Source organism: Mixophyes fleayi, chromosome 7, assembly GCF_038048845.1.
Source record: "Mixophyes fleayi isolate aMixFle1 chromosome 7, aMixFle1.hap1, whole genome shotgun sequence".
In the NCBI taxonomy this organism is placed as follows: domain Eukaryota; kingdom Metazoa; phylum Chordata; class Amphibia; order Anura; family Limnodynastidae; genus Mixophyes; species Mixophyes fleayi.
This window is the reverse complement of record NC_134408.1, coordinates 41537612-41560467: the sequence shown is the minus strand read 5'-3', so window position 1 is coordinate 41560467 and position 22856 is coordinate 41537612. Positions and strand designations below refer to the sequence as shown.

At 39.8% G+C, this 22856-nt stretch overlaps 1 protein-coding gene across 1 annotated transcript; it reads right to left on the bottom strand.

Annotated features, from left to right (window-relative positions):
- Positions 1 to 21591, bottom strand: CLEC19A (C-type lectin domain containing 19A). Its single transcript, XM_075181506.1, has 5 exons — positions 21432 to 21591; positions 17687 to 17852; positions 16098 to 16191; positions 14570 to 14702; positions 1 to 2426 (listed from the first exon to the last, which is right to left on the bottom strand). The coding sequence occupies exons 1-5, from the start codon at positions 21538 to 21540 to the stop codon at positions 2347 to 2349; spliced, it is 582 nt and encodes a 193-aa protein (XP_075037607.1). The 5' UTR covers positions 21541 to 21591; the 3' UTR covers positions 1 to 2346.
- Between the last annotated feature and the right edge of the window lie 1265 nt (positions 21592 to 22856).

Genomic DNA, 22856 nt, shown 5'->3' with positions numbered 1-22856 from the left:
GACGTAGGAAATACTTGTTTATTTAAATCTGTTAAGTTATACAAGGGCTGCATAACTGTAGGCCTTGAGGTTCAAAAAAAGTGCAGAATTTTGGTTATCCTGATGAATGGTGACAGCCGCCTGTCATTAATCAGTAATATCCAGAAACTCTGTCCTCTGTTTGCCCTGAATACCTGCGGTTATCCATACCTGAGTTATACACATGAATAAAGTATATCACAATACATACAGTACAGACATGTAACACACACTTTTGTTAAGAAAGAGAGAACACCGTATCTTTTACTCTGCTGTAGGAAACCGCATCACCAGGGTTACCAGAACCAAGGGCATAATTATTGAACGTCAGCCCATGTAACTGTAGTGGGGCCTGGCAGCAGAAGTGGTTTGTAGCTAGATGAAAATATGTGCCTCTATGGGTCCCATTAGACTGGTGACAATTCAGGTACCTAGAATTTGGGTTTTTCCCAGACATTCCGGGAGAGTGGACAAGTATAACATATATAGGATCAGATTTGGAAGCTTCCAGAAACAAAATGTGTCAAAGCTTAGCCTGGTCATATGTGCAGGGATTAAAAATGTCTGCCCCCACCTTAACAAACTTGCTTTGCAGCAATAGGTGTTGAGATCTCAGTTAACCCACGTTTCCTACACAATCTAATTTACTCACTTGTTAATGTAAGCTGCATAGCTGTTGTCATTGCGCATCCCGTACACCTGCCCTCTTTTTTTCCAGTCTTTGATCACAAAAGGCAATGTTGGTAATGCTCCATGTGAAGGGCAAGTTCAACGGGGGAGGAGGGGGGGAAGGAGTAAAAAAAAAATCACTGTTTGCATCAAATAAGCAGCGCAAGGACAGAGGATTAAAGTGCCAGACTGTGGAACCTTCGGGAGACCTACCAGTTAGGGAAAAGCTAAACTGAAGCTAAATAGAACTCTGTATTGTATCGTATCTTAATGAATTCCACCAAAAGATAGATTTGGATAAAATTCTCCCTATATTCCACAGTTAGGGTACTAGACAAATTTCAAAATATGCAGACAAGCAATACATTTCTATTTGCATAAATGCCCCCTATATATATCTGTCTTACATATAACAAAGAGCGCTCCATGGCATACCATTCTTCTGGATTTTAGAACTGCCCCCAAAAACACAAAATGCTTGTGACTTTTTGTGGGTTTTAGATCTGGCTGAAAATTTGAGTAAATACATCAATTCAAATCCCAGCCTGGTAACACTTCATTAACACTTTAGAACCACCCTCTTCATTCATTTCAACGTTTCCATTTTTTCTCCTAAGCTACTGCTCAGTATCACATTTGTGCCTGAATGTTCTTATTACATTAGTAGAAATGTGCCTAGAAATGGGCTTTGGAATATATACTGCATCTGATCGGTGCCAAAGGCATCCCACTGAGAGCACAGGCTGAGTTCTGGTGGTTCTCGGAGGAGGTAGAAAAATAGGTTACCACTAAATGTGCCTTTTCTACCCTTTAAATCTCATTTCATGAGTCTGATCCCACAAAACCAAATATAATGTTTTCATGTGGGTGCAAATCTAAGTGCATTTAGCAGGACGTCTGATCCCCTCCAGCTTATTAGAATATGCAAAATATTGCACCCTCGTAGACGTCACCATCTTGGTCCACAAATCCTTGTGCTTCCCCATAGAAGGAGCACTCATTGTAAAGTGTGCAAAGAAATGGTGGAGTTCCAGGAATTAGTGGCGCTATATAAATAAATGATGATGATGATGATTGGCTGAGAATGGAGGGGACAGCATTGACAACATGAGCTCCAGTCTATGGTAAGTGCAACTAGGAGTTTTATATTCATATAAAGCCATATGGGTAGGTTCTGGTAACATTCATATACACTTTAGGTGTCTGTCTGTTTGCATGTATACTTATTTTATATATGTTGTGCTTTAAACTGTGCGATCATTATTTAATTTCCTTATAAAAATGTGTGTATTATAAGAGATAATCTGTAGTAAATTATTATGGTGACTTTAAAGTTCTATGACTTGTATAAAGCGTGTGGCCTTGTACTTTTATATGGTGAGGGAACTGTTCCAAGACATGTAATATTATAATAATTTACCGTAGGGAATACGTAATCCTATATATAATATACTATTCTTTGTACATACTGTTAAATTGGCTTTGGATGGGATTTTCGTGGGACTCCAGAGATATGACTGGGATTGTCTGTTAACAATAATATACACATTCTGTATCAAAACCTCTTCTCTTAGTGCCATAGTGAGGATTATGTCAATTACAATTCTGCAGAGTAAACAATTGCCCAAAGTTCTGATTTTCAGACCATCCATTGAGAGGTCACATGTGTGTCATAGAATGGAGCTTGCAGACAAAGGGAAATTCACGGCTGCAGCTGTTGTCATTCCAGGAACGTAAGGCTGGTGGGGGAAACAGATCAATGTAAAGTTAGTGAACATACTATATAAAGTTATACAACTACAATCAAACTAAAAAACGGACTTTATAAGGCATCTTATTACATTATAGGCTGGAAAGGAAAGGGCCCAGTCAACAAAATAAGTTCTGAAAATAAGCTGTGCTCAGGGATCAGGTTATGCTGGGTAGCTAAAGTGTCCTATGCCAATCATTGATCTGTGGCTCAGGGAAAACATAATCCCAGTGCTGAACCTAATATAAATGGTCTGGATGGGTAGATTGGGAGATTATGCAGAGAGATATTATTACACATGAACATAGCAAAAATGGATATAATATCCAAGGGTAAGAGTCACATCAATGGAATAGTAAAAAAGATCAGAGTCAGGGGTACACAGTGGGCACATACAGCATAGGATCAAAACCAAGAGTCAGCTAGGCAAGTGTCAACACCAGAGGGCATATTTACTAAACTAATGGTTAGAAAAAGTGGAGATGTTGCCAACCAATCAGATTCTAGCTGTCTTTTGGTAGAATGTACTAAGTAAATGATAACTAGAATCTGTTTGGTTGCTATCAACATCTCCACTTTTTCAAACCCGCCATTTAGTAAATATATCCCCAGGACTCAAAAGAAATATAAACAAGACACAGACACAACAAATTATATCATACACGACTAAGGCAGAAATAAGATATGGAAGGGAAAGAGAAAGTACAATACATTTAAACCACTACTGGAGATCAATTTCTTGTTCTTAGAGAGCTCTTCGTTAATTGGTAGCTCCCTTTCTCCTGGCGGTGACTCACTACAGCTTGGCTCATTAGGGAAGAGAAGACAGAATAGACAGACAATACACACAATCAGAGAACCTACACAAAGATATAGCACAGCACCTGCCCAACAGCCTAATGGCTGAGGAACATTCGACGAAGAACAGAATCCGAACTACCATGTCCAATGGCAGATCATGCTGGTAGATGTAGTGTTTTAGTCTGTATAGAGTGTAACAGTGTTATATTCATTTCAAGTTATGTTGTCTATGTATTTTGTTCTTTATGTATCATGAAATGTGTAATGGATCACTGCTTTCTGTATATGTCATACAGACCTTTTGTGGTGCCTTATAAATAAAAGATAATAATAATAATAATAATAATAATTAATAATAATAAATAGGTGAAATGCTCTCTTGTATAGAATGCAGTTCTATGTACTATGATCATACCAATGTTCAGATCATGTTGGCCATTATATCCAGAGGCTATAATGACAAAAATGATATAACTTATCACACAAAATTCACTACTCCTCAACAAATCATCTCACAATTAGTTTTTTAAGTATTGGCAAATTTGTATGATGCTAGAATGAAATATGTACTGGAATCAGCTGAAATTGCAGCCAACGGTGTTTGACGAGAAATGTGTTCCTCTCTTTGCATGTCTCACTTGTTACATTGTACAACCAGTAATGTAAGTACAGTGAAAATTTCACAAACATGTGTAACTGGAATTAATGGCCCCATAGCAACATTATAAAACGTGCACATGTGCCTCCATGTCACAGCAATGCTTTATGTGATCCATCCCAAATCTATATCCAACACGGCAATGCACTAACCACATTATTGCCAAGTCGTCATATGTGTCTGAACTGGACATATATATTTTTATATTCCAAAACGCTGTCAAATCTGCCTATATAGATCTGCTGTATCTGCTCCGTATTTACTCCATATGTCTGCCCGGAGTTTCTGAAGCATTGGTACTTTGTGTTTATTGTTCTGTAATGTTTCACCCTGTATGGTCTCCTGTTTGTACTGTGTATGGCGCTGCGGAAACCTTGTGGCGCCCAACAAATAAATGATAATAATAATAATAATAATAATAATAATAATATAGATCAGTATGCAGCCAGATGACATTTATAGAGTTTCATGTCAGAACATTGAACTGTGTGGTGTGGTTGCCGACACAGTTGGGTACACTTAAGGCCAAATTTTGCCGTCCAGTTCTGGCCTGGCCAATTAAGAGTTATATGGTTTACATAGGCCAGTGTTGGCTAACCTGTGACACTCCAGGTGTTGTGAAACTACAAGTCCCATCATTCCCTTCCAGCAATAAGCTGTTATATATTGACAAAGCATGCTGGGACTTGTAGTTTCACAACACCTGGAGTGTCACAGGATAGCATAGACTCTAGTGAGACACTAGAGAACAAAAGCACAGTAACCAGTGGTGGGACTACCAAATTGCAGGCGGTGTGGTGGCTACAGGACCTGGCGGTGAGGGTGGCATGGGCATGTCTGTCTAACTGCTTCCAAAGTCCCGCTCTACAATACAGAGCATGCGCAGTGGCCGACATATGTGTGCTGCAAAGCAATGTTTGGGCTTTCAGTTTACACCTCAAATTTTGCTATGGGGTATTATGCCCTGACAATACCAATACCAGTCATTCAGACATTAGCATGAATCAGGCTAGGGCAGTGTTTCCCAACCTTTGTAGTGTTGTGACACATCCACCAACACAAATGCCACATGGTTTATTTTTCTGTGATTCATTAATGTAAAATGATTGTTCTAAAACTAGAATCATGATTAAATATCTGCATGTTTGAAAATCAATGCAAATTATATCAAATGTGTGTCATTAATGTTAAAATACTGTTGTTATATAAACTGTATTGCATATATTTAACACATTTTAATTGCTTTCTCCTGTTACTCCTTAAGGTTAATGAAGGACAACATCATATTGATTGCTATGAGTTACAGCACATTTGTGTAATCTCCACCACTTAATTTCAAATAAGCCTTAAATGCTGTCCATAATGTGTGTTTGTATTTTGACAATATTAACTAATGTGAGATAAGTAATAGAATGGTTTAACATTTAAATTACCGTAAGTTAAAGGTATATAAAGAGTAGGATATGTCGTAATAATAGGAGCAGAATTAATAACACATTTACAATGGTGGACCTACTTTATAAAGAATGGAAAATGTAGTCAGTATACTCCAGTTCTTTTAGCTGATGTTAGAATAATCTATTGGGAATCTAATTTATATGGAAAATTCACAGATATATTCTGAAATTCACAGTGTCTGCTGTTAGATTGGTCTTCACCATGCACCTGTTATTTGACAAGTATAATCTGGATTGACATTGTACCTAATTAAAATTCAGGATCTTTTGGAAAATGACAAATAAGAAATGAAAGGGGGTCAGAAAGGCAAGGATACAAAGAACGTAAAGAGCATCATGTAAAAGATGCACTGTTGAATTTGATGTCTGGAGGAACACAAGGAAACAATTTAGAAATGAAGACAGAAAGGTACAGTATAATGGGACAGAGGTGCGGAGAGCAATGTAGCTTGGCGCCAGGATCTTTTGTTTGTAAAGGGGAGATAATTTGCAGTACACAAATTTTATAGGGAGAGGGACGAATGTATCACCAAGTAAAAAGATAGTCATATTTATTCTAAAATCTAAATAATCTCTTAAAAATAAATAAATGCTTAATTCAAGCATGACTCTAACAAGTTTGACAGTACATACATACAAACATTTTTGTTTTGTATGTACTGGAAAAAGAGGAACTTCTTACTTTTGTGACATCATTATTTGGGTAATTTTGTAGATTTTTATGGTGGAACACCCATTTACGAGAATCATCTGACAAGACTAACCACATTAAAAACTTAAATGTCCTTGACCCTCCGGCCAACATACAAGACGACACAAGGATATTGATGCACTCTACAAATTGTTCTCAATTATTCCTCAAAGTCTTATATAGAGTGCACCATTGGATGTTTGCAAACGTTTGTAGGAGTGACCATAGCCGCAAATGACATTCTAGCTATCATTTATCTATTGCATTCTAGAATGATAGCTAGAATTTGATTGGTTGCTATGAGCAACACCACAAATTTTCCTTTTTAGAAGTTTTAGCATATCTACTCCGTCTTTAAGTCTATTGACTGACACAGACATGTGTGATGCTGACCACACAATTGCATTTGGCACTATATTGGCCAAATGCAATTGGCAAGATGACCACAATATATAATAACGCTAGTACAGGACTTATAAATACAGTCTGAAAAATGAAACGCTTTGGACCTCTATGTTGTTTCATTTTCTGTCTGTGCTAAAAGATCTCCGTGACACCACATTTGAGCTGGCTGCTCCACCCTGAGCCCTAAACGGCAATGTGAACACTCACGAGTGGGGCAGGTTGGAAATTGACACTTGGCTGCATGATGTCTGTGATCAGCTTTAGCTTAACAATAGTTAATGATATGAGATGATAGATTGCACTCAGGCGTCTATTAATCATTGTTGGGCAGTGATACTTAAGGATAAACATGTACCACTGTTCTTCATGAATACTTACCTGCTGTGCGATCCTAGGTGAAAATCACTCTCTTCAACAAAACTTCTGTTTTGTTGCGAAAGGTACCGGCTTCATTAAAGTGACAGAGTGGACTTTCTGCGTATGTGTCAATGTGTTCTTCCCACATGAGTAGTAAAGTCAACTCTGGCCTAAGGAAGGGAGGACTATGCAGTGAGCCAAGAGGATCCCCTCCAGCAGGACCACACTCCATTAGAAAAGGTAAGTTATGTCATCCTGAGATGGTGCTAAGTTTTGAGGGTCAGCAGTGAAAAACAGTGCAAAGGTATCTAGCCTTTATTAAATGGGACAAAGCGGTGAAAGGTATTTTTTCCAGCTGGATTTTAGGCCCCTCATCACTTCATAAATAGACCCCTCAGTTACATTACATATAATATAATGCCAGTCATCTATTTATGTCATTAGATGACAACTTTAACATATTGACAGCTATTTTATATAAGCCAAAGTGTATTTCAGGTTTGGTGATCCTTTAGTTCAGGATAGGTAATTACAATTGGAAAATACGTTGGCGAAATTAGGGCAGAGTACTGTATACTGAGTGAAATGCTTTTGATTTGGAAGGTAAGTAGTAGGTTAAAAATGGACGTACTCAGATGCTCCCTATAGACATAATTATTCAGTATCAGCCCCTGCAGTCCTGCAGGGTAATGGATTGTCCTACTTCTCCATCCTCCTCCAGATGCACCACTGGGTCTGTCCTCCTCCACATGTGTTACACAATATAACTCTCTGATACTTTAATATTAAATAACACTGGTAGCAAACCTTAAAAAGAGCAATCTAATCTTGTTATGCTGTGATATAATTATGGTTGTCCACAGCTGCTCTGCCAGAGATACAAACACAGCGCTAGGCTTGCTATGACAAATTAATATTACTGTCTTAATTGGTTTTGTGACAGAAATGGGAATAATCTAAAAAACAGAGACACGATTCTGGATTCCTGGGGAATGACAGGAGGTATGCAAATGAGTAACCTTTAGATGGAATATGCTAATAGGGAAGTGTTATGCATCCACCCTCAGACGCAGATTGCATTGGCACAAACACATCATGTCACCCTCTACTGTGACAAGCTTGCGTACAGCCCTCTGATATACAAAGCACAGAGATCCGACAGGATGAAGAGAACTCAGTAGATAAGCATCCATTCCTGCCATCTACTATCCCAGTGAAATGACAGCCTCTTTCCTACCTAGCAGTGAAAGGGTTGATAAATAACACATTAGTCTCACTGAGGGGGATTTCTTTAGGTGTGTGCTCATGCCATGTGTGCAGACTACATGACCTGGTATGGGGTTTGATAACAGTTATTTTCTGGATTAGGTTTTGGTAATGGTAAACAAATGCAGATGTTTCTCTTACTGGGGGTGGGCAGTGTAGACGCACATACTGTTTTAAAGGTAAACATGTTCTGAAATCTCTGCGATCACATGTAGGCAACCTGCAGCTTTCCAACTGTTGTGGAACCAGAAGTCCAACATGTGATGCCAGCTTTTTGGCTGGATCTGGTTGCTAGATCCCGTCATTCCACAACAACTAGAGAGCACAAGTTGTCTAAACCTGCCGCATAGAATATTATATATCAGAGGTGCTCAAACCCAGTCCTCATAAACCATACTTGCCAACTCTCCCGGAATGTCCGGGAGACTCCCGCATTTAGCGAGAGTCTCACAGACTCCCGGGAGAGTGTGGCAATCTCCCGGATCTGCCCACTTCACTAGGAAGGGCCCACTTCCTAGTGAAGTGGGCAGAATTAAGTCCCAAACGCCGCGATTCCCGGTAAATCATGGGAATGACGCGTTTGCGTCATGACATCACGGGGGCGGGTCCAAAATGACACACATTTTGGAGGCCCACCCCCCATCACGCCCTCCTACCGCGCAGGCTCCCGGATACCAACATTTTAAAGTTGGTAAGTATGTCATAAACTACCAACAGGTCATGTTTTCAGGTTTTATGTCTGTAGGAACACCGAGGATAATTACATACCCAGAAGAATAGATTAACTCACCTGTGCATGATTAAAGAAATTCTGAAAACATGAACTTGGTAGCGCTTGAGGACTTTGGGCACCTCTGATATATATCACTGTTGGCATTGCATTTTAGGACAAATTTTATATTCTCCAATCGGGACAGTGTGTGAGTGCCACAGCTTAGCGTGGTCACGCTACACAGGGTCGTAGCTGCGTCATAACCCCTTGAAGCTTCAGAAGCCTTCCTCTAAAACCCCTTCGATGCATTGATGAAGTACCCGTTAGCTTCACAACTGTTCTGTAAACTCAAGGGGGCATATTCAATTAAGCACGAAGCCCCTCCGGACCAGACCCGAAGGCACTTCCCGGGTATGTTCCGGTCACCATGGTGGGTTTTTCTAGGGAAACAGTCCGAAGTGCTAGGCACGTTACCCAAGGGGTATGACAACTCCCCCTTGTGTTTGAATCGCCGCTTTGCACCTAGACAGTGCTTGGAGGCGCAGTGATGTGTTGGACCTAAGATTCTGGGGAGGACTGACCCACCCTATCAAGGGCAGTTAGTTATAAAAGGAAAGAATATTAAGAAGTGCTAGCATACAGTCTAATAATTAAATACTGTAATTAAAATGCTGTCTTAATTACAATCAAAGCATTTATTAAAAAATATATATATTTATTAAAAATATTAGTACAGTAAAATTAACTATAAGAAGCAACAAATATTATAATTGCATCAAATAATTTATATTCCATTATGGACCCATCATACAGAATCATTTCAAACCCCTAATTGGGTCAGGAATACACTTAGATATATGACATAGTCTGTAATCTTACATCTGTGTAGATAAGTGAGTATCATTAACCATATCTGATTAGATGACAGTGAGACATATGGACAACAGCTGTATACATAAAATGTATGGGTGTATATTAAAAAAAAAGACATTGAATTACGTTGTAGGGTTAGATATTAGGTCATGCCTAATTAATACATACAGTATGTTGTTTGTAAATTATTGCCATATTGCAAATATTAATATTTTAGTATTAACAATGTTAGAAAAACTGCCCATTCTAAAGTGGCGCAATCAGTTGTAACTGGTCTTCTAAGCTGTCCTGAAAGTGTTACTAAGTGCTTCTACTGACAGATAGCGTCAGTGCCGTAGGTCATATCCATAGTTCCCAACATTTGAAATGCTCAGAGATACTGCTATAGATTAACGGGAACAGACTCACTTTTCCACACGCATCTCAGCAGTTTTTCAAATTCAGGTTCCTATAAATCACAACTTATTATACACAGCCATACCTCAGACATCCTAAATTAAAAACATACACAGTCTTGATGTTATCATACTCTATTTGGGAGACAAATATGAACTTCATGGGGGGTATTCAATTGTTGCTCCGGACTGCAAAAAAACGAGCGCGTTAAAACTATTACCGTTTATACGGTAAATTTGCGCGTAAAAACCGTTAATACGGTAGTTTACTCGCTGAATTTCAGCTCGCAGCTCAGGGAGCTGCGAGATGAAATTCAGCGACTAATTACCGTATAAACGGTAATAGTTTTAACGCGCTCGTTCTTCCGGCGGCCGGAGCAACAATTGAATACGCCACCATGAGTCAATGGAGGGTTGTAATCATACAGATCTCAACATTAGACCAAGAAAGGGAATATTTAAATGAAAAAGGGGCAAAAGAAGACTGGTTCCTTTTAAGGGTGTGCACCGGCCACTTTTGGTGTTTTGGGTTTTGGGTTTGGATTCTGATTAGCTTGAGGTTTTGGGTTCTGATTTGTTTTGCCAAAACACCCCACAAAAGGTTTTGGTTCTGATTTTGGGTTCCGGATTCTGATTTTTTTAAAAAAAAAGCATAAAAAGTGCTAAAATCTGATTTTTTTCCCTGGCGGAAGTAACCGAACAGTGCTCGGATCCCGTCGGATCCGCACTGTTTGGGTGGGCTCGGATTAGCGGAATCCGAGCCCGCTCATCCTTAGTTTTTTTTCACTCCTACACTATTATTAACCTCAATAACATTAATTTCCACTAATTTCCAGTCTATTCTGAACACCTCACACCTCACAATATTGTTTTTAGTCCAAAAGGTTGCACCGAGGTAGCTGGATGTCTAAGCTAAGTGACACAAGTGGGCGGCACAAACACGTGGCCCATCTAGGAGTGGCACTGCAGTGGCAGACAGGATGGCAGTTTGCAAGAGTTTGCTAGAGGTGCAAGATGGAATTGTACTTGGGCCCTCCCACCCACCCTGATGTTGTTGAAATAGGACATTCGCACTTTAACAAACCAATCAGGAACAGTGAACGTAGTTTAATCTCTGGTACTAATATTTCTGGACTGCAGGAACAGTGAACGTAGGTAAATATAGCAGTACTAATATTTCTGGACTGCAAAAACAGTGGACGTAGGTAAATATAGCAGTACTAATATTTCTGGACTGCAAGAACAGTGAATGTATTTTAATTTTGCAGTACTAATATTTCTGGACTGCAAGAACAGTGAACGTAGGTATTGCAGTACTAATATTTCTGGACTGCAAGAATATATTGCACTGGAATTTTTTTTATACTTTTTAAATTCTTTTTTTATATTTTTTTAAAATTATTTTTGTATATTTTTTTTTATGATTTTTTAATAATTATAAAATTACTATGGACTTAGCAGAACAAAGCACAGGACAAAAGCACCACTGGACTCAGCAGGACAGAGCACAGGACACAGCACCACTGGACTCAGCAGGACAGAGCACTGGACAAAGTACTACTGGACTCAGCAGGACAGAGCACTGGACAAAGCACCACTTGACTAAACTGATCAGCAGGACAGAGCACAGGATCTCCCAAATAACCACTGAACAAAACTAACCAGGACAGGGGCTCCCAAACAACCTTCCTCTTCAGTGATCGCAGGGAGAATGAAGATGGCCGCGAGCGGGGAATTTATGACTTCCGAGTCTCGCGAGATCCGACGCGAGACTTGGATGTCATAGCCTCGTTTTGGATTGCTTTGGCGGCCGGAAGTACCCGAACAGTGCTCGGATCCCGTCGGATCTGCACTGTTCGGGTGGGCTCGGATTAACGAAATCCGAGCCCGCTCATCTTTAGTTCCTTTTAAGGTAGAGTATCTAGTTTTTCTACCTGGTGGTCTTTGCCCTATCAAGGAGCATCCCAGCCATGAAAAGTCTTTATGTTGAAGATTGCCAACATAAAAAAAGCTGGAAGTAAACTCCAAAGTACAGATACAATTTAAGCGGAAAAACGTACAGGAAGTAGAACTGAGGGATGCAATAAGCCTGAGGAAAATTAAAAGCTGAGGTTTGTGTACATATCTAGTCTGGCCCTCACTAGAGGTTAACAAAACAAAGTCAGGTACACCCAGGTGAGTGTCATGAGGGGCAGGCTTAAGGGAAAAGCTATAAAATGCCGGGGAGGAGTCATTTAGCTCTCTTGAATCCAGGAAAGCTGCCCTCCCTCCCATTCCCATTTCCTGGATATGGAGTTTGCTGCTGGATCTGGAATTCATATTCCTTCTGGTATTGCCTGCGGTAAGGGAGGTGCTGCCCCATCTCTCGGTCGGGTTCTGGTGCAGACCTAATAGTGTGTGAAGCTCCGTGGTACACAAGCTCTGTTCTCTAGGTCAGTTTCTGGTGCAGATCCAATGGTGTGTGAAGCTCTGTGGTGCACAAGCTATCTATATAAGTTTATGGCCCTACGGCTAGTGCAGCCTTTGGTTTTGCAAGGGAACACTGTACAGTCGGCAGGCAGGGTTAGTTAAGCGCACATTGCTTGTATTGAGGCGTTTGGAACCCATTCCCTTCACAGAGTCGACTTAGGTTTGGTGTAAGTACCGCTCCTGTGGGCTGACTTGTGGTGCGTTACTATTAGCCCAAAGGTGTTCAGGTTCTGGAATGTCTGGGATTATTGTCCCTGTTTAAAGACAAATGACAAGGCTGCGCTCAGGTAAAAATGGTGTATAAGTGTTGATGTCCAGAGGGTTGGTGACCATTGATGGGACATCCAGTTTGGTATTGGACTTTTGCCATCTGCTAACAGCGTTCTCCCCACCATATAGTGATTTTATTTGGTTTAAGTAAACAACTTTCTTTGCCAACAAGTTTGGCGTGGTGTTTTTTATTTATATGATAGTGTTAAGGATAAGAGTAAGGGTTATAGTTATGGCATCAACCATTAAACACTTTAACGTTGACCTTCTTCATTACTCATTGCAGTAAACTACATAAAAGTAGTCACTAATACACTTCAAAATTTTGGCAATACAGTGGTAACTGTTTAAAAAAAGTACTTTTGAAATGATGTTAAGTTGAAATACATATTGAAAATATAAACACAAGTGTTCCTAGGAGGACAAGCCCTGGACGCTGTGTTTACTGAGAGCACTCTTGTATATTAAGCCCCATTTGTGGGCCCATTTTCTGTTAGGATCTTTGATCCCTATCATATTTTCTGTTTGTGTTCAGTTCCCCATGTGGTCAACCCACACATATGAGGTGGAAGTACATTACTGGTGTACATTCCCCAAGAACAAGAAGTTCTACTAAGCATGAGTCCTGCAGTCCCTCTGTCCATCTATATTACCCCTCTTTTTATCCCTTAAATGGGTCTTTACAATTGTTACATTTTCCATGGCAGGTAAACTGTGTGATTCCTAAATTACATTCACCTTGCAAACATTTTTTAAGTGCTTTTTGATGGTTTTACTTGGCATATAAAGATATATGGCCTTATCAGTGTGGAGTTTGTATGTTCTCCCCGTGTTTGCGTGTGTTTCCTCCGGGTGCTCCGGTTTCCTCCCACACTCCAAAAACATACTAGTAGGTTAATTGGCTGCTATCAAAAATTGATCCTAGTCTCTCTCTGTCTGTCTGTGTGTGTATGTTAGGGGATTTAGACTCTAAGCTCCAATGGGGCAGGCACTGATGTGAATGAGTTCTCTGTACAGCGCTGCAGAATCAGTTGCGCTATATAAATAAATGGGGATGATGATGTGATGATATCTTATATCCGCAATAAGCTGCAATAAAAATTCCTACTCAACACAAGTATTGGGGACCTATTGATAAACATGCCCCTTAATCCCAAAAAATTAGCTCTGGTCTTCTACTGCTGCCCCTCCTCCTCTCCTTTTTATGCCAGCACTTGCAATGCTTTGGAGCAGTAAACTGCGCTGAGAGTGCTGTTGTGGAGCAGTGAAGCTAGTGGTGGGGAGACATAACATACTGAACATGCTTATTAACAGTCTCTTTCCCAGTCTCAGTGCCATTTCCTATATATATATATATATATATATATATATATATATATATATATATAGTTCTTCTTCATACAAATGATATATGGAACAGACCAATACATCAATAAAAATTATAGATTCCACTGTCGTTGCTATCTAGAGGAATGGTTAAGAGTGTATCAATGCAGCATGACCTTCATTATCATCATCAACTGTTTATTTAGCATCACTAATTCCGCAGCGCTGTACAGAGAACTCACTCATATCAGCCCCTGGCCCATTGAAGCTTACAGTTTCTAACATACACACCTTTTTGTTGCCCCACATCTACTGTTACTATGCATCTTCCCAACATTTGGTTTGCCTCCCTAATAATCCACATTGTAAAGAAATACTGCTACAATGTATGGACATATGTTTATAAGTTAAGTAAGAAGCACATGTAGCAGTTTCACGGCCACAGTACTTACCACTGTAGTATCTGTACCAGATCTGTACACAGTCCTCGTCTTCTGGGCTACTGTTGCTGTCATCGTCCGGCTGATTTCCATCCCAGTAACTATAGTCATGGAGTGTTCCATCTGTCCACTCAAACTCACCTTCCTGTCAATGAGAAGGGAGATCATAGCTCAGCATCTGATACCCTAAATTTGCAGCACATAATAACTGAAAGACCCAATCAATAAGGTGTTCGGTGTCTTTCGTGTCAGGAAATATTTGTGCCTGTTTCAAGGAAAAACAGTGAATAATAAACATATAACAACAAGTGGCAGACATAAGCCCTTGTTTGTTGTTCAATATATATTGATTCAGAATAGTCAAGGCTAGATTTACATGGCAGATGTCTGTATGCATCATACACTTGGCACTCAAGTGGCAGGTGACACTTCTTATCAGTGAAATATAATAAAGTTTGAAATTAACTAGATGGTGCATGGTGCAGTGGGTAAAAGCAGTCACAGGATAACTGTTTGTATCGATGTATTATAGTTTATATAGCGCCACCATCTTACACAGCGCTGTACAGAGAATATTTATCATTCACATCAGTCCCTGCCCTGTTGGTGCTTATGGTCTAAATTCCCTATCACAAACACACTGAGGTTTATTTTAGTCAGCAGCCAATTAACCTATCAGTATGTGGACTGCACACAGATAAGGCTCTGGACAGAACTGAACTCACGACCCCAGCACTGTGAGGCCCTAATGCTAACCACTGTGTCATTGTGCTGCCCATACATTGGTATGAGGATTATTGTTTTCATTATAAGTTTGGCCTTGGGATATAATAAGTTGAGATTTATGGTGAATGAGATTAAAGCTAATAGAGGGCAGCACAGTGGCTAAGTGGTTAGCACTTCTGCCTCACAGCACTGGGGTCATGAGTTCAATTCCCAATCATAGCCTTTTCTGTGAGGAGTTTGTATGTTTTCCCCGTGTTTGCGTGGGTTTGCTCTGGGTGCTCTGGTTTCCTCCCACACCAAAAACATACTGGTATGTTAATTGGCTGCTCTCTAAATTGACCCTAGTGTCTCTCTCTCTCTCTCTGTCTGTGTGTGTATGTTAGGGAATATAGACTGTAAGCTCCAATGGGGCAGGGACTGATGTGAGTGAGTTCTCTGTACAGTGCTGCAGAATTAGTGGCGCTATATAAATAACTGATGATGATGATGATGATGATGATGATGATGATGATGAATAGAGCTTAATGGAACGTGTGAGTCTGTGAGAGCTGCCTAAAGATCAGACAGTGGATCACTACTTACATTGTATATAATGGTACCTGGAATTCTAGATTTCCTTGTAAAACATGTTTCACTCATAGTTGGACAGTTGCACCGTTGTTGCCTGTATTATTAGTTATATAAATTTTATGATAATGTACATTATCATAAACCGTGGATATAGGACATTCACATATATATATGTTGTGGCGCTGTGTGATATAAGCTAAGTCAAGAACATATGTGTTCTGCCCATGTGTAATATGACCCTTACCTGTCTTCTATCACTTAATCCTATCCAGATATCGGTGGGTATTCCGGGCACTTGGCTGTTCACAAGATCAAATACAAAAATATTTTCATCCCAGCTGAGAAGAAAAGAAAAATACAAGATTTTGAGGAAGTAATGCATTGAGTTGGGAACCTCCATTGTTGGTGCCTACATGCAAGTCTCACATGTAACTTTCCCAAATGTTATACCCCATATACAAAAATGTATATTCTGTCTAACCTGCCCCCAACATTACACAGAACTGTAGGCTGCCATATAATGAGAGTATGTTTTGTGCACTATGAGTCTGACTTAGAGATGGACATAAGTAAATTAGATCCCCGGTTACGTACAATAGGGGCATGCACACTGTTTAGAGCAGACCGTATCTCCAGACAAAGATCAGTACATATCTTTACTAGTTCAAAAATAGATTTAAATAAATGAAGTGGCATACACCTCCAAAATATCTAACCAGCACCAGTGTTCTCTGGTCACCTATAAAACAGGGGGATAGAGTTGGATTCCTCTGCAAAAGCGGTAACCGACACGAGGGTATGGCAGGATGATCACACTATAGCAGCATGGGGTCCTCCTGTGGTCACAATGGGATGGGAATTCCTTATGGGAATCTGGCACACGTAATATCTATCTGAAGATATGTCCAATTCACAATATACACATTAGGCAGCAATTGTGTGGCCATAATTTTACACTTATGTTCACAGAAAGGGTAGTGGATAAGTGGAATAGCCTCTCATCAGAGGTGGTAGAGGCTAATACAGTGGAGCAATTTAAACATGCTTGGGATAGACATAAGGATTTCCTTACAAAGATTAAAGGACCAAATAGGTTTGAGGTTACCATAGGTTAAAAACTGGGCAGACTGGATGGGCAAAGCGGTTCTTATCTGCTGTCAAATGTTATGTTTCTATGAGCTGCAAAATCACTACTAAATCAATCCTTATGTGTCCATGAAAATAAAAGTGTTGTATATCACATCCTACATTGTAATGCTTTTGTGAATCAATTACATGTCACAAAATGTAATGTCACTCTTTTCAAATGGCAGAGACAAATTACAAAATCTTTTTTGTGGCCTAAAAACAGCTGCAATCCCACAAAACTAATTTAGCACCCCTGAAAAGAAGGGATTTTTTTTTTTCAACCAGAAATATTATCTTGTGCTGATAATGTATTTTATTATGTGCCACAAAACATTTTTTGCACTGCAACATTAATTTAATCCATTCCTTTAATATGTGTACCCAATTCTGTAAGCAAAACTTACAAACCGCATATGAAAAGGATACATTTTGTATAGATAGATACAATTCACAAATGATATTATTTTCCAGAATTATAGAGAAATCACAATTATAAAAACAGCAACATAAAGCCAGGATCATTGGAAAAGTATAAGGCAAGTTAATATAAGCCGCTATTATGAAAATCGAGGGAGGAAAGTTTCTGAAGTGCATGGCTTGGTTGTGCAATGCACAGCGCTGGCTGTTTACTTAGTTGTTAAGAGTTGAATGTAATAAAAGTTGCTCGTATTTTGGCTCCCGCAGAGGAGTAGCTGTGTACCATACCTGTGGATAGAAGCTAATTTGGCAGTTGTCCTGCCGAGTGAAAACTCAGCACAATAAAAGTCTGCTTCTGCCCATGTTTTATTCATTGGGAAGAACCTGTAGCAGTTCCCGTTGTACTCTGTCCAAAACAGAGGGCAGGCAAATGGCTGGCTAACATCTGTAAATGCTGTGGGAAAAAGAATACAAAAAATGATGATTTGTTTAAAACAAATACCACTGTGTTATTTACTCTGCGCTGTAGAAGTAACAGTTGTACATGTGATGACATGTTGTGTGCATGACAATATTGGACGACATTCAGAAATGGACACTTTACGGTGCATAATAAAGACCCGCTGTGTGAGTGCAATCAGATTACCAATGGGACACGTAGGTTTTGGAGCATGATGGCAGCAGTTTCAAGGGCAGCACAAATGACACCAGCAGAGTGGAGGAGCTGAGTGGAGTGAAAACATTCCTAGTGATGTACAGAGTTCCTCATACGAGCCGCAGCACAGACACAAGTTCTCAGATTGCGGAGCAGGATTTGAATGGAGAGGGATTTTCATTGGCAAAAGTATACCTTGCAGAGTTACAGTAAAGAGGCCTCTCCTGCAGGTGCAGGATAGGGCTGTACCTTAACGTCCACTGGGCAGATCATCGAAACGCACTACAGAAATTAGGGCTTGTTGCTGTGCACATCGGGTGTGCTTCGTAAATGGCCTACACTACATTTGGTTGGCAGAACATGTGTCATTTTTTTGGAGAATGCACATTGCAGTTATGTGCAGGAAAATCTATGTTCCTATAGAATTTGGGAGGGGGGGAGGGGGGGTTCATCTGGGGAATATGTGGCAAGTTCTAAAAGTTTGAAAGTTAATCTGTAGTAGACTAAACTTCATGTTACCAAGAGGCCTGAATGATCAGGAGACTCTTTGCATACTGTGCAAATCTTCTCTGACCGGGCCCATATTGGTGGAAAGGCCTGGGACAATGGCTGCAGAATTGCAGAGGAAGTCAAGCGTGTGTTTTCATAATTTTTTATTTTTAACTTTGTTTACAGTTTCTTTCCTTCTCTTTCCAATCTTGCCTACTAGTGTGCACCATCATGGCCAGCTCACCTCTGTATGATGATGTGAATCTGCAAATTGCATCATTAAGGTCCCACTCACTTCACGAGAAAGAGAAGCAGGATGAGGTAGGGTGGAATATTACCAGAATGCGGTGATAGTCAGCGATGAGCGATATGAGTGCCAGAGGTTGGCTGCCAAATTTTAGTCTGTGGGGCGAGACTCTGATCAGCAGCCTATTAGGAACACTTGAAAGTAAAAAAAAGGCAGGTGGCCCAGTGACCCAGCAATGGTAGCCCCACTATGGGACCGGCCCAGTGGGCAAGTGCCCCCGTGCTCCCAGCCCAATGCCAACGCCGACTACCCCGACGACACTTACCACGACATGATGATTCCGAAGGGTTCCTTACTGACGATCACCGATGACAACTACTGTTGAAAACAACTTGCACCAATACGCAAAGAAGTAATAAGCCGGCTCCACTTCATGACATGTCACCATGGCGACGAGATTATCGCTGTTTTAATGGGGTTAATGTAAGAATGCGCCCATGTACAATGCAGTTTACAAAGCCTTCTACACTACAAAGGCATCTAAGAGGGGAGAATTAAATCCAAGTTTGTTTCTGGCTTTCCTTGAAGACACAGGATTGTGCAGGATTTATGTGTATAAACTTATTATTGCTGCCCATTCTAGGAGGAATGAAATTGGATTCTTACATTCAAAGAAACAGTAGCGGAAAAAATGATTATTTATGTCTATAAGAGACGCCATACCTAGCCATAGTATACTGATTAAGCTCAGATGTCTCTGCTCTGAGAGTACAGCTTGGGAAATACTATCTTGGGGCCTGATTCATTAAGGATCTTATCTTGAGAAACTTCTTATTTCAGCCTCCTGGACAAAACCATGTTACAATGCAAGGGGTGCAAATTAGTATTCTGTTTTGCTCATACATTTTTTCATGTAGCACACAAATATCAACTTTAAATGTCAGAGTACAAATAATCTATCTAATATTTGTGTGCTCCATGAAAAAACAGTCAGTATTTAACTTATGTGCAAAACAGAATGCTAATTTGCACCCCTTACATTGTAACATGGTTTTGTCCAGGAGACTGAAATAAGAAGTTTCTCAAGTTAAGATCCTTAATGAATCAGGCCCTTGGTGACTAACAAATAGCAATGTTATCTATTATCCTGTTTTTTAAATGTAATATCATATTCAGTTTATGAGAAATCATTGTACAATTAAAGGTGCCGTCGGGCATTGGGGTGGTGTCACACTGGTGCATTAAACACTAGCGTTTTTCCAGTTAGAAAGCTTCATAGTGCTCATCGGGGGCTTGTTGGGCTGGGGACAGAGGGGCACCTGCCCCTTGGGCCGGTCCCATAGTGGGCTACCATTGGCTGGGTCACTGGGCCACCTGCATTTTTTTTCCCTTTCAAGTGTTCCTAATAGGCTGCTGAGCAGAGTCTCGCCCCACAGACTATAATTTGGCAGCCAACCTCTGGCACTCATATCGCTCATTGCTGACACATTGGACAGAATAGGGAACACTCATATCCACGGAAGCACACTGCAGGCATTTCTGAGCATAGGTGCTCCTGTGTGATAGTGGATAAGCGTTCAGCACAAGCGATTGGAGTGCTCTAATCTCATCCTTTATTAGCTGGAAATGCACCGATGTTCAAATGACATTATCCTTACATCTGTATTTCCAAATTAGCTCATCAGGTCCTCAGACAGGTTGTATATAAATTGTCCCCAATTCTTGTGATATGATAGCACTTTTAAAACTAGCAGTATTACACACTTCAAGTGCTTTAAAAAAATATTACTCGGGAAAGTGCCTTTCAAGACATAATTTATCGAACAATGCAAATATACCAACTGTCCTGAAAGTTATGTAAACAAGTCGAGCATCAGCATCCAAAAGTCTAAGTCGTTCTAACTAGTGGACTAATAAAAACTAGCATCTATTTGATTACAATGCAATTTGTGCCATATAAACAAATACACGTCCAACAAACGAGCTCATTCAGAGGTGAATACTTTCAATCTGTTGTGGAACGTCATCATCCATGATATGTAGATAACAGTAAAAGGAGCACTTATATTGTCAAGTATTACTTAAATGCTGTAAATATAATCTAATAGGGCTTAGATGAGGATTATTGGGATATATCTAGTACTTAGTGATATTTAATCAAGTGGACACTGGCCAAAGCATCATTAGAGTAGTAGAAGAAGCTGGATAATTGTGGGATGTTAATTACATAGTATAAACATCAACTCTGCATACATATAACTTTATACCATTAATATACCATATTTTCATTTCAATAGGCAGTTTATTAAAATAATTATGTCTAAACTAACATTACAATAGTTCTACTGATAGAACATACCAAATAAAATGTCTTCTTTATAGGAAACATGAACCAATTGAACTTTAACCTAAAGCACAGAAAGACTTATTTAATTTTAAGAGATTGTGCACAGCAACACCCTTTAAAACAGATGCAGTGGATCATTAAATGTCATGACAACACATGGTGTCGTTAAATAATATGCCACATGTGATGGTGTATCTGTTTGGTGGCTGTTTAACATGTAGTAATATTTTTTTTAAATTTGATCTCTAAAAAAGTTATGAGACAAAAGTGGAACGTCTAAATGAAGTGCACTCACCTTGACTGAGTTTAATCTCTGTCTGGGGAAAAGCTGGTGCCGTGAGTATAAATAAAGCAAGGATTGTGAACACGTCCCATTGAACTGAAGCAGTCAGACAGTGTTTCATTTTCAGGTTTTAAGACAGCTTTAGTGAGATGTCAAGCCCTCTTGGAGTCAGAGTTGGAAGCCTTTGCTTTGCACATTAAGTTTCCTAAAGCAGATGTGATCTTCCTGCAGAACACACCCCTAAGAACTGTCAACCACTTGTGGGATAGGCTGGACAAAATTCTCCCAGTCTTTTACCAGCTCCTGAACAGTAAAATACTATAGCTCCGTTGGGTCCATGGTTTCATTTAATGGAATGACCTTTTGACCCAAGCAATTTGTGTTAAGGAATTTGAAGGTAACACAATCGCTTAAGTTTGAAACATGGTTCAAACCCCACAGTGAATCTTCGCATGAAAGTTCTACTAACCACAGGTTGGGATTAAGAAAATCTGTGCCATTAAAGAGTTCCGTCATTAAGTAACAGGACTGGACAATTATGGTACTCCTGCTTCTTGTGAAAGCTGCATACTCAGCGTACTACTGTAGAACATCTGCTCATGACATGAAAATCAATTTGCAGAAGTTAAATAAGAGTGGTGGTTGTCAGCGCAATTTTATAAATTCCATACCTATAATTATCATGGTAGCTATTTAGTAATATTGGGAGTTGTTACTGACTGTGCAGAAAGCTCACAATGACTGAAGTGCCAGTATGGGTATAATCATGCAGAAAAGGGCATTTGTCTTAAGCTACAGGATATAGAAGTGGGCAGCAAAATCTATGGTACTACATATAAAACATGCATTTTTTTCTTTTTGTCACAGTCTATATAAATTATTTATTTTATTTGGTTGACAAATCTAATAATGATCAGTTACAATTCATCTTCATCACCATTTATTTATATAGCGCCACTAATTCAGCAGCACTGTACAGAGAACTCATTCACATCAGTCCCTGTCCCATTGGAGCTTACAGTCTAAATTTCCCAACATACACACAAACTTTACAGTCTACACTTTACTACTACATCAAGTCCACCTAGCTAGCTCAGTAGGTGCCTCAAGTGTAATGTGGTACATCACAGCTGTGGTGAGGGACATGGTTAGGGCAGTTTTCAGGGGAAACATGAAAATGTGCCCCTATACCTAGCATATGACTGGGAATGGGGTTTAAAAATGCAAAATAAGGGTTGTGGCTATGGAAATAATGGCAAATTTAGGAGGAGTTCATTGACAACTCATGAGCTTCAATAACAGATTTATCACACTCTACCGTCTAATCTTGACACAGAGCAACTTTCTAAATGGAAAGTTACCCACAGGCCAGTCATGGCCCTGGACTAGTAAAGCGAACCACTGTTTTCTGTTTATTGTATTATTTGGCAAATCTTC

Bases quoted from the DNA above. Each gene is read 5' to 3' on its own strand.
- CLEC19A (XM_075181506.1), bottom strand. From the start codon at position 21,540: ATGAAACACTGTCTGACTGCTTCAGTTCAATGGGACGTGTTCACAATC. The intron at 17,853-21,431 runs GTGAGTGCACTT...TTTTTCCCACAG, and splicing joins AGAGATTAAACTCAGTCAAG to CATTTACAGATGTTAGCCAG. The intron at 16,192-17,686 runs GTATGGTACACA...TTTTCTTCTCAG, and splicing joins AAATTAGCTTCTATCCACAG to CTGGGATGAAAATATTTTTG.